The sequence below is a fragment of the Geotrypetes seraphini genome, chromosome 8 (assembly GCF_902459505.1).
Source record: "Geotrypetes seraphini chromosome 8, aGeoSer1.1, whole genome shotgun sequence".
Classification (NCBI taxonomy): domain Eukaryota; kingdom Metazoa; phylum Chordata; class Amphibia; order Gymnophiona; family Dermophiidae; genus Geotrypetes; species Geotrypetes seraphini.
In genome coordinates this window covers 96,365,305-96,380,777 of record NC_047091.1, presented here as the reverse complement: position 1 = coordinate 96,380,777, position 15,473 = coordinate 96,365,305, and the positions used below count along the sequence as shown (strand labels likewise).

At 44.9% G+C, this 15,473-nt stretch overlaps 1 protein-coding gene across 3 annotated transcripts in view; it reads left to right on the top strand.

Moving 5' to 3' along the window:
• The first annotated feature begins 4,540 nt into the window (after nucleotides 1-4,540).
• MED26 (mediator complex subunit 26) overlaps nucleotides 4,541-15,473 on the top strand; it is a 146,113-nt gene continuing 135,180 nt past the window's right edge. For 2 of the 3 annotated variants that reach the window (XM_033956320.1, XM_033956322.1), the window contains exon 1: nucleotides 4,541-4,948. In XM_033956320.1, the coding sequence (XP_033812211.1) occupies nucleotides 4,877-4,948 (72 nt within the window). In that variant the 5' untranslated portion in view covers nucleotides 4,541-4,876. The remainder of the gene's footprint in view (nucleotides 4,949-15,473) is intronic. The other variant, XM_033956321.1, reaches the window with a different exon arrangement.

The following is a 15,473-nucleotide window of genomic DNA, read 5'->3' as shown; positions in this document are numbered from 1 at the left end:
GCCCAGCGCTTAGCCTGGGCGCTCCATGATGAGAGTCTCTAGCAAATGCCCATGCACAGAGGTTAACCGGTTCGGGGACAAGGTTACGGAGACAGTCAACGGCACCAAAGATGACTTCACCACTCTTAGAATGCTGGGCAGCCAAGGGCAGCCCTCTCCCCAAAACAAAAACAGAACCTTGACCACCCTCCGGCCCAGCAGGATCAGATTGTCTGCGAAGGCTTGGCCCAGGATCACCATCAACCAGTGGGTCCTCAGCATCATCAAGCAGGGATTCCGAATTCGTCTCCACTCCTACCCCCACCCCCCCAGAGTGGGCGGAGCACCCTTCATCTCACGACCCAATTTTCCTGCAGCAAGGAGAGGACCTGCTTCGGCAGAATCAATAGAGGGGGTGCCGAACAGAGATTACCAAGGGGTTTTTACTCTAGGAACCCCCGCGTCCCCATGGACAAGGACAAACGCTCGATCCTGGATCTCTGCAAGCTCAACAGGTGCATACACAAGGAATGATTCCAGATGCACTCTCTGGGTACAGTCTTGCCCCTGTTATAGCCTGAGTATTGGCTAGTATCCCTGGACTTACAAGATGCATACACTCACGTGCCCATGCACCCAGCCCACAGGAGGCATTGTCGCTTCTAAAGCCAAGACAGACACTTCCAGTACTCTCAACGGCTCCAAGAGTGTTCACAAAGTGTGTGGCCGTGGCACATCCTCGCCTTCAGGGGGTGTGCATCCTATCTTATCTCAACGACTGGCTAATAGTGGCCCACCCTCCAAGGGAGGCACAGGCAGCCCTTACAACCACATAACCCTCCTCCAAGAACTGGGGTTCCTCATCAACTACAAGAAATCCCACCTGATACCCACCCAGGGGATATCGTTCATCGGGGCAGTCATTGACACCACACACACCAAGGCCTTCCTACCGGACTGCCAGATCGACGCCATGACATCCCTGGCCCAGTGCATCTCTGCCTGCAGCTCGTCAGCACGCTCCCTCCTGCGTCTCATGGACCACATGGCGGCTGCTGTCTTTGTTGTCCAGCACACCAGACTACACATGAGATCCCTGAAAGGGCACCTCAGACGTCACTGAGACCAGCATACCCAACTTCTGACCTCCCAGATACCCATTCGCCAGACCATACACAAGACACTTCACTGGTGAATGGCCCAAGATAACTTAGTGAAAGGGAAATCAGACCACCACCTCCCCAGCTGGTGGCCACCATGGATGCCTCCAAACATGGATGGGGGACACACCTTCTCCATCTTCGCACAGGGGACATATGGTCTGCCCAGGCATCCTCACTCCATATCAACCTACTGGAGCTCAGGGCCATAGGGAATGCCCTTGAAACCTTCAAACAATGGGTGACAGGCAGGGTAGTCCTCACCAAAACAGAAAACCAGGTGGCCATGTACTACATCAACAAGCAGGGAGGGACAGGGTCAGCCTCGCTATGCAAAGAAGCTTGCCACATATGGGGGTTTGCCAACTCCATTCAATGCCCCATCCAGGCAACTTACCTCCCGGGGGAGCAGAACAACCTGGCAGAAAGCCTCAGCTGCCAGCTGGATCCCTATGAGTGGTGTCTCAACCCAGCGGTGACAAAGATCTTCAGCACCTGGGACACACCGAGCATCGACCTGTTTGCAACCGAACTGAACTCGAAATATACGACCTTCTGCTCAAAGAGATCAACCCATCGCCGTCTCAGCCCCGACTGTCTGTCTGTGAGTTGGAACCATGGACTCTTATACGCCTACCCGACAACACCTCTCATACCCTAAGTCCTGCAGAAGATCCTTCAAGACAGAGCAACGGTGATCATGATTGCCCTGTTCGGGCCCCAGCAACCATGGTTCCCTTTCCGGCAATGGATAGTGGTTCACCCACCTCTCCGCCTCCCGATCAGTGTTCTCATAACACAACATGGGAGCCTTACCCTCCACTACGAATTGCATTCCTTAGCCCTGACCGCATGGATGTTGAGAGGATGAACCTACCACAAAACGTGGAGCACATTCTTATGGCAGCCAGAAGACCTTCAACCAGAAAATGCTATGGGTTGAAATGGAGAAGGTTCTGCTACCGGTGCATAGACACGCAGCGAGACCCCTACAGCTGCCCCATACCGGACATCCTGCAGTACCTACTGAGCTTATTTCAGGGGGACCTAAAACCCACTTCCATCAAGGTCCACCTAAGTGCGATCGTGGCATACCACACTGGCCTAGACAACAAACCGGTGTCGAGGCATCAAGTAATCACAAAATTTCATGAAAGGACTGTCCAATCTGCACCCACCGGTCAGATCACCACTGCCCGGATGGTACCTCAACTTGGTGCCGCATCAGCTCACCTCGACCCCCTCAAACCTTTGGGGGAGGCAGATCCCGTATTCCTTGCCGGGAAAACCCTGACCTCCATCGCGTCGGCCAGATGTATCGGTGAGATCCAGGCCCTGGTCCATCACCTCCCGACCCACTCCTCCATGAGAACAGGGCGGTACTCAAAACCCACCCCCGATTCTTGCCGAAGGTGGCTTCAGCGTGCCACATCAACCAGTCTATCATCCTCCCTGCAGTCTACATCCCCCCACAGGGAGGCACACAGCCATCTCAGCAACACCTCCTGGACTGTGTGTGGGCCCTGACTATGCAACAGACCAGACAAGCCTCAATTGTTCATCTCCTACGACAAAAACAGACCAGGACTGCCGACCACCAAACGCAGGCTCTCGCGCTGGATATCCCAGTGCATCCCCTTCACCTATAGAAGAGCGCAGCGTGAACCGCAGGTGGGAGCCCACGCCCACCAGCTCAGAGCCATAGCCACCACAACGGCTCATCTGCACCACACACCAATAGGGGACATCTGCGATGCAGCCACTTGGTCCTCCATGCACACCTTCACCAAGCACTACTGCCTCGACATAGCATTCCACGCTCCAAATGCATTCCCAAGAGGGACAGCAATCACTAGCACAGCCTTGACAAACACTGATCAAGTAGGGTGTTATAAATATTGACAAACACTGATCAAGTAAGGTGTTATAGATATTGATTAAGTAGGTCTTCCAGCACTACCTGTCTAGACTGAATGTTGAATATGCAAGTATGAATTGTCACATGCAAGTACGAATTGTCACTGTTGACCAGTTGGTTTCTCACTGTTCATTGATTGTTATTGACCAGTTTCACTGTTCTGTGAGTATTATTGCTCAGTTAACACAGCACTTTATCAAAAACCTTGTTTCCACAACTTCACCTGCTTCGCCTGTTTACCCTGCCCGGCTCGGCCTCCACAGCCAGGCGAGGGATGCACAGAGTACTAAGGCACAGGTCCAGTCGGTACATCCCTCGGCTAAGGAGTCCCCCGTATGTGGCTGACTCATCTTGCTTGTCCTAGGAGAAAGTGTAGTTACTTACCTGTAACGTAGGTTCTCCGTGGACAGCAGGATAGTCAGCCACACAACCCACTTGCCTCCCCATAAGGCCGACCCGGCCACAGCTAGGAACATCCTGGGGATTAGGGGGAAGCAGGGGGAAATGGGTAGGGCTCGGGCATGCCCAGTGGGGCCCGGGCACTGCACGTGCTCAGAGAGAGAGAGAGAGAAAAAAATTCTCTCTGAGCTATTGGAGAGCTTGTTCGCAAATTGGGAGCTGTTGGGACAACACCCCCCATATGTGGCTGACTATCCTGCTGTCCATGGAGAACCTACGTTACAGGTAAGTAACTACACTTTGTGGCAATCAATCTGAGAGATACTGCATTAGTAGCTGTATTGGTGCAGTAAATCCTGGCATATTTACAGTGTTATCCTACATCCTCTGACAAGTGACTTCATACGGAAACTAGTGCAATATGTGGTATTTTCTGGCATGACTATGGGGCTGAGGTATTGGAGCTGATGGCAGGAACTGGGAGTCCTGTAATAAAATTCCTTCTCAAAAATGCTTTTCCTTTGCACTCCAAGCTTTTCTTCTCCTTGACCAGTTCTCCCTCTTTCTTTCTTTTTCACAATTCCTAAAAACTCCTCTTCTTCTGCACATCTGAAATTTCCAGAACTTCTCTATAAACTTCTGAGCAACAGGAGTGCTCTGTTCCAGGCTCTCTCTCTTCTAAACAGCCTGTACGAAAGACGAAAGAGAGGGGATGAACTAAAGCAGAAAAGAAAACAATCAACCTACCCCTTACTCCAGCTCCTCTACTCTTGCTTCTGCCTGTCTGTGCTCCAGGCTCCACTTCTTTTTTGGCTACATATTAAACGCCTAAAAAAAGGATAATGCAATCTAACTTCATTAAAGAATCTTCCAAGTTTTGAAATCTGTAAATCAGAAAATGTAAAGCTCCTAGTTAAAATTGTCATTCAAAACGAATTTAAAGAAGAGTTGCTAACAAAAATCACCAGGACATACACTACTACTCCTACTAACCTTCCCTCCCCCAAGACGTACAAACGAACCGACAACAAGCCCAGAAAATACGGATATGCATAGTCTTACGCACGCACGTAACAAACACCTGCTTAGAGAGGCGTTCGCGCGCCGGCGGGGGTGTTGACGTCACAAAGCGTGCCCTCGCTGCTCCTCCCCCTCCTGCTTTCCCAGCGTCCCGCGGGCGGTGCGGAGCAGTTCGGTTTGTGCTCGCGAGGCCCGCGGGGGAGACGCTGCAGCTTTCCCCTTCCCCGAGCTCCCTCCCGGTCCCCCGTTCTCCGCCGACCGTGGGGGGGGAGGAACATGTGGCTCCGCTCCCAGCGGCAGCAGCTCCAGCCCTGCGACGGCCAGTGACTCGCGGCCCCCGCCGACCCACCCGGGACGAACCCCGCCGGCCGGCCGCCCCGCTCCGTCCCGGCAGCAGGCAATGACAGCGGCTCCGGCAACCCCGCAGCAGATGAAGGAACGGCTGCTGCAGGCCATCGATCTCCAAAACAACGTGAGTAATAGAGGGGGTTGTGGTAGAGGGAGGGGGTGAGATACCCAGGAGGAGAGGGATTGGGATTGACTGGAAGCTTTGGGGAGGAAAAGACGAAGAGATGAGAGCCCCAAGAAGAGGAGAAAGACAGGAAGCTTTAGGGGGAAAGGAGAGGGGATAAGGAGACCAAGAAGAGGAGGAGATAGACTGATAGGAAGCTTTGGGGGAAGGGAGGGAAACCATTAGTTGGGGAGCCTAAGAAGACAATGAGAGGTACTATCTGGAGGTTCTGGAGAGGGCAGGTAGAGGAGGGACCCTGGAAGAGAAGAGGAATTACTAGGAGGCCCCAGGAGGGAGAAGTTATGAGGAACCCTGAAAAATTGAAGCAGGACTGTCGGGAAACCCTAAAGAGGAGACAAGGGCTTGGGAGGACGAGGAGATGTTAGGTGGAGGAGAAGGGACTGGCAGGGCACCAAGGCATGAAGAGAGAAAAAAAGAGGAACAGTGAAGTGAAGGAGATGAGCTTCCATGGGGCACCAGAAGAGGCAGGAAAGAGAGACTTTTAAGAAAAGGGAGGGGTTGGAATGGAGAAGGAGAGACACTGTCAGGATACTCTGAGGAGGAGGAGGTTATGAGGGTGCTGGAATTGTCAGGGAGCTCTAGGTAAGGCCTGGAGTGGGATGAGGGACCTGTGGGAGTATGATGAGGAGATGCTGTGAGGATGATGAGGGACTGTCGGGGTGCAGGTTAAGAGGGGGGTGATGGAGAGGGGGAAAACCTGTCATTTACTGCCTTTTGGCTGTTCTGTTGACATGCCTCTGTGGCTAGGATCTGGCCTTCACTGCTGTCTCCTGCTTAAATTCCTGAGTCTGCTCTTTTACTACCACTTATTGCCAAAGCCTTGGTCATTCCCTCCACAACCATCACCTGCCTGAGTCCTTGGTACCTGTAGCTCTCCCAGCACCTCCATTTGTCCATCACCTTATTATAACTTGTCTCCTGAGATCTGATCCTTCCCAGCTTCCCAGTACCTGGCTTTTCCCACGACCACTTCATGCCTTGGCTTCCTGCCTTTCCCACTATCACCTCATGCCTCAGTTTCCCAGTATCTGCCTCCCCCTCCTTCTGTCTTAGACCCCCTTGATACCTGTCCTTCCCCACCAAGTTCTCCTCAGCCCTTTGAAATCCTCTCTTTTCCCACTACCATCTCATGCCTTGGCCTCCTGGAATCTGTTCCTCTCCACCATCCTTTACTACCTCAGCCCCTGGGATCTGTCTTTCCCCACCACTTTTACATTGTGCCTTAGTCCCTAGGATCTGGCCCTCTCATAATCTACACTTCTTGCTCATGGTGTGTCCCCTTCTGCCTCAGTCCCTGGGATTTCGTCTTCTCCACCACCATCTTCCTCAGCCCGCTGGGATCCATTCCTCCCCACCACTTCCATCTCATGCCCCTGGGTTCTAGCTCTCCCCCAAGATCCCCCCACCTTCTACTTTGTTCCCTGGGATCTTTTCCACCACCATCTTTCTTCTGCCTCGATTCCTTGCTAACTGGCCCTTGCCGCCACTTCCACCCTCGGTCCCTGTTACTGGGATTTGGCCTTCCCCACATCCTGCCTGGGCCCCCTGGGATCTGGCTCGGTTCCTTGCTATCTGGCACGGCCCTCCCCACCACCTCCTGCCTCGGTCCCTGGGACATTCCCTCATCACCCCGTGCTCCTCTCTCTGCGGGATTTCTCCCCCTCTTGGTGTGGGTGCAGGGTCCCGTCTCGGTGGGGATCCCTATGGAGCTGCCCTCTGGCGCTGGCTGGAGCTCGGAAAGCAGCTCCGCTCCCTGGCGCCCATTAAGTGCAGAGCTGGGCTCAACCGTTCTACTCCAGGCCGGGGATCGGCTGGGCCTCCGCCAGGCCTCGCTGCACGTTTTTCTCTCCGCAGGTTCCGGATAAACGCTTTGCCCTTTGACTTTTTGTGCACCTCGTTCCGGTGGAGCTTTAGATGGTGACGGGTGTTTTATAATTCGCCAGTTCTTGCACTTGTGAAGCAACTGGTGTTTCCCAGGCGGAAACACTTTCCAGCAGCAGCGCTCGGCCTAGCACCTAACCGATTCATTCGCTGGACTGAGTAGTACAAGCTCTACAGAACACATTACAGAGCAGCCTTGGTCCGGACTGATCGATAAATAACTTTCATATGTTGCCTTTGCTGCCTTTCCATCACTTTTCTGGAATTTATTTCCCGCAAACCTACTAGTCTCGAAGGCTTCCTGATGAACTTTCATTGCTTTCCACTCCCCTCCCTTTTGATTGCAGGATGAGCTCCTTGTCAGTCTTAAGTATAGACTTCTGATATTAAAAATAAATGTATTTTCTGTATAGGTGTGTAGTAGACAGTAGTTTGTCATAAAATGACTAGTTTTTCCACATGCTGATGCACTATCAAGTGCTTGATTGTAGATATAGCAGCCATTGTGGTTTAGTGCCTTACTATAGTGCAGTGCTGTACTGAAGAAAAATTTTCACCGCCGCATTTGAGAGCCTGGTATTTGGGTGGGCTTTTCCGTAGAAGTTTGTGTCCTTTTTTTCACTAACCTTTAGCTATTTGTGCCTAGCTGCCGTTCTCTGAGCACTTTTAAACCTAGTTCTGTAATTCTTCTGATGGACATGGGACCCAAAACAGGTATTTCTGGATATCTAGAAACATTTGACATGCTTGTACACCTTGCATGTCTAAGGCTTTTGGACAAGAATACTCTGCACTCATCACAAGAAGTTTGAATGTACTGTATGGAAATCATGTGCAAGACAAACTGTAGGTCTATGAAGCATGTTACGGATTGTTCTATTATTATAATGCTTCTTGTCTTAGGAAGAAAATAATTGAATTTAACCATTCTCAATACTTATTTGTGTGTTCAATAAGTTGATGCTTCGTAAATAACTCCGGATAGAATTATGTGCTTCTGAACTAAGACATCCGTGAACCAAGTATAGCTCAAGTTTATCCTTTTCAGATATCCTTTATTCTTCTGAGTGTTACTGAATCTCAAAAGAAATTGAGGTAATAAGAATACTTGCGAAATCAGCCTTTTTAAATTTCTGCCAGTCCCTCTTGGACAAAATACTGTGGTTACAACATTAGTCCACTTGGATATACACAAATATTCAACAAACATGCTGTAGTTTATTTCTCTTGGTTGGACTAATACAGTACATCTATGATTAGTTTCTGAGAGCAATGCTTCCTTCATCAGGTCAGTGAAGAAACAATATGAGGAGTTCTGAAAAACTAGTCACAGGGTTGTTTTGGGGGTTTTTTTTTTCTTAGTCCCTTATTTCTACAGTGTTACTGTAAAAACCTCCTGTAACCAGGAGTCTTGAATTAAATGTTGCTTGGGATGGTGGTTTGACATTTAGTTGCTGATAAATCATTATTTAATTTAACAGAGGTGGTGGTTTGGTTGATGTCAGGGAGAGCAAAATCTGTGAAAAATAATCCTTTTTTTAAATGGAACTTATAAATGAAAATGAAATTGTTTAATATTTTATGCTTGCTGAAAGGATTCATCAAGTCAGAATGGATCAAAAGATGTTTAGGCTATGCAATAGCCTACTGGCCTCATATATTCCCTCCTAGATCAATGGTTGTCAGGTATGTCCTCGGGAACCACCTGCTAGTTAGGTTTTCAGATTGTCCACAGTGATTACTGTAACACTTGCATAGTCATTAGGATCCTGAAAACTTGACTAGCTGGTGGACCCCCAGGACAAGTTTGAGAACTACTGATCTAGATTCCTGAACTTTGTTCCATTCTGCTGGTACTGTGCCTGATATTGGTGTTTATGCTGTGCTGTCAATATTTTCAGGTAGGGTGCACTGCTGGCATTGTTATTACAGGTTTATAAGAAACATGTAGATTAAGAAAAGCTTCAAACATTAATTTTTCTATGAATATTAGGGGTTTGTGAGGTCACCGAATCTATTAAAACTGCTTTCCTGGTGCCCCAGAAAATGATTGACAGTGACCATCATTATACCGATTGCCACTTTTAACAGGAGAGCATGGTTCGGAACAAGGTGTCTTTAAAAGATGTCATTATAAAAGGGAAGACAGAGCATCCGATAGTGAGATTGCAATACAGACCATGGTAGACCAGGTTTCCTTAAATATAGAGCAAGCTGATTTTGAAGATTTCAAATTATCCATGCCAGTTGCTGAGCAAATTGTAAATAGATATGATAAACATTGTTTGAAATGTCTGTATGCAAATGCCAGAAGCCTAAGAAACGAGATGGAAGAGTTAAAATATATAATAGGCATCTCTGAGACCTGGTGGAAGGAAGATAATCAATGGGACAGTGTCATATGGAGATGCAAACTCCATATGACATATGATTGAATTGGTGGAGACGTAGCGTTATATGTTAAGGAGGGCCTTGAATCGAATGGACTGAAAATTCTACAGGAGCAGAAACATACCTTGGAATCCCTATGGGTAGAAATTCCATGTGTAAAGGGGGAAAAGATAGTGATAGGAGTGTACTACCGTCCACCTGACCAGGATGAGCAGACAGATGCTGAAATGTTATCAGAAATCTAGGGAGGCTAGCAAATAATGGATGACTTCAACTATCCTGATATTGACTGGGTAAATGTAACAGGGCATTCTAGGGAGATAAAATTCCTTGATGACATCAAGAATTGCTTTATGGAGCAGCTGGTTCTAGAGCCGACAAGAGGTGAAGCAGTTTTAGACCTAGTTCTTAGTGGAGCACATGAATTGGTGCAGGAGGTAATGTGTTGGGGTCGATTGATAACAGTGGTCATAACTTGATTAGATTTGATATAATCCCTGGAATAAGTTCACACAGGAAATCCAATGCAACAGCATTTTTTAAAAAAGGAGACTATGATAACATGAGAAGAATGGTAAAAAAGAAACTTAGAGGAGCAGCTGCAAAGGTCAAAAATTTACATTAAGTGTTGATATTATTGAAAAATACCATCCTGGAAGCCCAGCCTATATATTCTATGTATTTAAAAAGGAGGAAGGAAGACCAACCGACATGGTTAATGAGTGAGGTGAAGGAAGCTATTAGAGCCAAAAGAGAATCATTCAGAAAGTGGAAGAAGGAGCCAATTGAAAATAATTGTAAACAGCACATGGAACGGCAAGTCCAAATGCAAGGTGCTAATAAGGAAGGCAGAGAGATCTTGAAAAAAAAAATTATGCTGGAAGCAAAAACGCACAGTAAAATCTTTTTTAGGTATATTAAAAGCAAGAAACCGGGAAGAGAATCGGTTGGACAACTAGATGACTGAAGGATAAAAGGGTTCTCAGGGAAGACAAGGCCAAAGTGGAGAGATTGAGATTAAATGAATTCTTTGCTTCTGTCTTCACCGAGAAAAATGTGGGGGAGTTACTGGTGCCAGACATGTATTCAATTCTGATGAATCAGAGAAACTCAAACAAACCTCTCTATCACTGGAAGATGTAATGGATCAATTTAACAAATTGAACAGTAGCAAATCACCTGGTCTGGATGGTATACATTCCAGAGTGCTGATAGAATTGAAAAATGAACTTGCAGAGCTATTGGTAATTTTGTAATTTTTCTCTAAAATCCAGCATGGTACCAGAAGACTGGAGGATGGCCAATGTGATGCTGATTTTTAAAAAGGATTCCAGAGGCAATCTGGGAAATTATAGACCGGTGAGTCTGACGTCGGTGCCTGGCAAAATGGTAGAGACTATTATTATATATTTATTTTAAAATTTATATACCGCATACAACTATTCGGTTTCTATATCACATATATAAAATCTTGTTTCCCTACTATTATCCCATACAACATAGACATGTCTAAACAACATCATTAATCATCCCTGTTATAAACAGGGATAGTGCACAAATTCATTCAATTCAGAAATACAAGCAAGCTTTAAATCATACATTGCTGTCAAAAATAAATTCTAAAAGGCAATTATCAACTGAAATATACCTTAGCATAAGAAGGCATTGGCAAATAATTGAGTTTTCAACATTTTCTTAAAATTCATCTTCCCCATACAGAATCGCAGGATACCAGGCAAGGCATTCCATAGTTCTACGTCAGCCACAGAAATCATTGATGCTCTGATCCTAACATGCATAGTCGACATTCTACTCTCCAAACTTAATTTCATCCCATTTACATCTCTAAGTTCTCTTCTTGGTTTATAGATCTCAAAGAATTCTTGTAAGATCTTTGGGGAAGCATGATATAATGTCTGATGTATAATCGCAACAATCTTAAATTGCACTCTTTGTTGCATAGGTAACCAGTGTAGTTTCTTCAACACAGGAGTTATATGGGTACTCCTTGGAACCCCTGTGATTAATCTTGCAGCGGAGTTGATAAGCAACTGTCTCAGAACATATCCTCTTGTATAATGAACCTACAATCCCGGGCCCACACTGTGCAAATGAAATTGAACGAGTCCAAAACAAGACTTCTTTGGCTCGGTCCAAAACTAGATCACCTACCCACCTCCATCCCACTACCCTCTGGCTCCTCTCTGCAGCTTGAGTTCTTGAGCAAGGTCTTGGGCATCATCATTGATTCCACATTGTCCTTCAATGACCACCTCCAATCCTTGGTAAAAAAATGCTTTTTCAGCCTTCACATGCTGAGGAAAGTTAGATCCTGCTTCCATCAAAAACATTTTACTCTCCTTATCCAATCCATCATCCTCTCCAGATTGGACTATTGCAACTCTATATACTTAAGCCTAACTAAGAAAAACCTCCACAGACTTCAACGGATTCAGAATGCCGCGGCCAAGCTCATCTTCGCTAAAAGTAAATTTGACCATATCTCCCTGCTCCTGGCCAAGCTCCATTGGCTTCCGATAATCGTCAGGGTCCACTATAAATGCGCCTGTTTAACTTTCAAAATCCTATATGGTATCCTCCCTCCCTTTATCCCTCTTTCTTGGAATTCCTCAAACCCTAATACCACCAGATCCTCCCACAAATTAAAACTATCCTTCCCCTCGCTAAAAGGCATTTCCCACACAGGAAAGCTAGGGACCTCCCTCCACTTCAAAATCACTGAGCTCTGGAACAACCTTACCTCCCCTCTTCAGAACTTGAGCTCTCTCTAAGTTTTCCGCAAACATCTGAAAACCTGGCTTTTCTCAAAAAATGCAAGTCTCCCTCCAATTTAGGAATCAAGGAAACTCTTATATCTTGGCATTCCAAGTCCTCTAAATTTTCTTCACACTTCTACCTCTCACCCTCTGTTGTAGTTCCTTCCTATTTCTCCTACTGTAAACCGCGTTGAGCTCTACGAACATGGAGATGATGCGGTATACAAACCTAAGGATTAGATTAGATAAGCATTTGCAAAGCCCTCAACTTCCCTTTCACAACTCCTAAGTATAGTGAATTACAATAATCCACCCTACTCAAGATCAATGTCTGAACCACAGTACGGAAATCATAAGCTGGTAATATTGGCTTCAATCTATAAAGCATTTGAAGTTACATGAATCCCACCCTGATTATTTTTAATATTTGGTTTTCTATTGTCAAACAACTATCTAAGCACATGCCCAGGACAGTCATCTCCTTTTTTCTGGTAGATTAATGAGAGAAAGCAAACATTAATTTAGTCAATGGAAATCTTGCCTCACCAATCTACTGCATTTCTTTGAAGGGTGAATGAACATGTAGATAAAGATGAACCGGTTGATATCATATATTTAGATTTTCAAAAGGCATTTGACAAAGTACCTCATGAAAGATTTCTGAGGATATTTGAAAGTTATGGGATAGGAGATAATTTTTATTATGAATTAAGAACTGGTTGAAAGGCAGAAAATTAAGTAGATTTAAATGGTCAATATTCTCAATGGAGAAGGGTAGATAGAGGGTTCCCCAGAGGGTCTGTGCTAGGGCCACTGTTTTTTAACAGATTAGAGATGGGAATAACTCATGAGATAATTAAAATTGCTGGTGACACAAAAGTTGTTAAATCACAAAAGGATTGGGAGACTGGGCATCAGAATGGCCGACAATGTTTAATGTAAGCAAGTGCATAGTGATGCATGTGGTAGAGAGGAACCCAAACTATAGCTACATGATTCAGGTTTCCACATTAGGAGTCACTGCCCAGGAAAAGGATTTAGGTGTCATTATTGAGGATACGTTGAAACCCTCAGCTCAATGTATGGCAGCGGCTAAGAAAGTAAATAGAATGTTAGGAATTATCAGGAAAGGAATGGAAAATAAAGATGAAAATGTTATAATGCCCTAGTATCGCTCTATGATACGGCCACACCTCGAATATTGTGTGCAGTTCTGGTCACCATATCTCAAAAAATATATAGTGGAATTAGAAAAAGTACAGAGAAGGATGATGAAAATGATAAAATGATGGTATGACTTCCCTATGAGTGAAGGCTAAAGCATCTAGGGCTCTTCAGCTTGGAGAAGAGATGGCTCAAGGGTTGATTTGCTGAAGGTCTATAAAATACTGAGTGGAAAGGTTGATGTGAATTACTTATTTACTCTTTCCAAAAATACTAGGACTAGGGGACCAGCGATGAAATATAGAAACATAAAAATTGATGGCAGATAAATGCTAAATAGCTCATCTAGTCTGCCCATACACAGCATCCACTATCTCCTCCTCTCCCTAAGAAATCCCACATGCCTGTCCCACATTTTCTTGAATTTAAACACAGTCTTAGTCTCCAACACCTCTACCGGGAGCCTATTCCACGCAACTTCTGTAAAAAAAAGTATTTTCTTAGAAATTACTCCTGAGCCTATCATCTTTTAACTTCATCCTATGCCCTCTCATTACGGAGCTTTCTTTCAAATGAAAGGGACATGCCTCATACACATTTATGCCATGTACATATTTAAACATCTCTTATCATATCTCTCCTTTTCCGCCTTTCCCTCAAAGTATACCTATTGAGATCTTTAAGTCTACCCCCATTCGCCTTATGACGAAAACCACTGACCATTTTAGTAGCCTTTCAACTCCATCCTGTTTATATCTTTTTGAAGATGAAGCTACTAAGTAGTAGATTTAAAACAGACCGGAGAAAATATTTCTCCAGACAATTTGTAATTCATTGCCGGAGAATGCGGTGAAATCAGTTAGCTTTGCAGGGTTTACAAAAGGTTTGGATAATTTCCTAAAAGAGAAGTCCATAGGCCATTATTCAAGTTTCAAGTTAATTTTAATAATCTAAGGGGAGTACATAAATATAAGATTCAAAATATATAATAAAAGGTAATCACAAGACAAATTGATACATATAAGGGGGAGGGTAAGAGAAAGAAATACAATATTCAGTAGTAAAGAGAGATATGAAAAGGAGGCACATATAGGAGGGGATTAAAATTTTGTCAGAAGCAGCATGAAATCTGTTTTACTACTTGGGATCTAGGTAGATACTTGAGACCTGGGTCGGCCACTGTTGGAAACAGGATACTAGGCTTTATGGACCTTTGGTCTGTCCCAGTATGGCAAGTCTTATGTTATGTGTTGCTGAACTGGCAATGCTTTGTTCAATGTATTACATGAGTTGACTCTTGTCTGTCAACCACCTGGGACTGTGCATTAAGCCAGTGAAGAATTCTTTTGTATTCTTCATTAAAAAGGCCATTCTTTGGGCATGTGTGTTCTATAGTTGGGCCTACCTACTAGAATTCATTGCCTCTTTGTCTAAAAGATGATGAATTACTTGCCTTTTCTCAGGTATTTTATGTCTTAAGATTGACTACCGTTTTGTTTTTTGAACCCTTGTTCAATAGATATTTTTTCCATATATGTGTTATGTCTTTTAATATCTGTTTCTCTGTATTTATTTTATGTATTTCACTGTGCTAAAATTTTACTGTATAATTTTTTTGAATATAGAAATAAAACTATATAGCTTTTTTTATTGTTGTTGAATTTTCAGTTGCTTCTGTAAGACATTGGTAGCTGAATACCAATTCATGATTGCAAACATAGACATAATTAAGAGGCAACATCTGTTCCATGGAGCTCAAAGTCCAGTGAGGACAAACCTGCACAGCAAGAAAAGAAGATTTTAGATGTATTTAATTCAGTGGACAACTGAATAATGGTTCAGATTCTCTTTCTTCCATTGCCCTCAAATAGCATATGATAATGGTGCTAGAACAGTAGTCTCAAACTCGTGGCCCACTAGGTACTATTTTGAGGCCCTCGATATGTTTATCATAATCACAAAAGTAAAATAAAACAATTTCTTGATCATATGTCTCTTTAGCTATAATTGACAATATTATTAAGATTTAGCCAAAAGGAAAGTTTTATAAACTATAAAGAGTTTTACTTTATGCTAAATTGTCATTTTTTTAAATAAGACATTAACTACCGTATTTGCCGGCGTATAAGACGACTTTTCAGTACCTTAAAATCCTCCCCAAAGTCGGGGGTCGTCTTATACGCCGGGTACTGTTTACATGCAGTGGCGTACCAAGGGGGGGGCGGAGTGCCCCGGGTGCCAGCCCTAAGGGG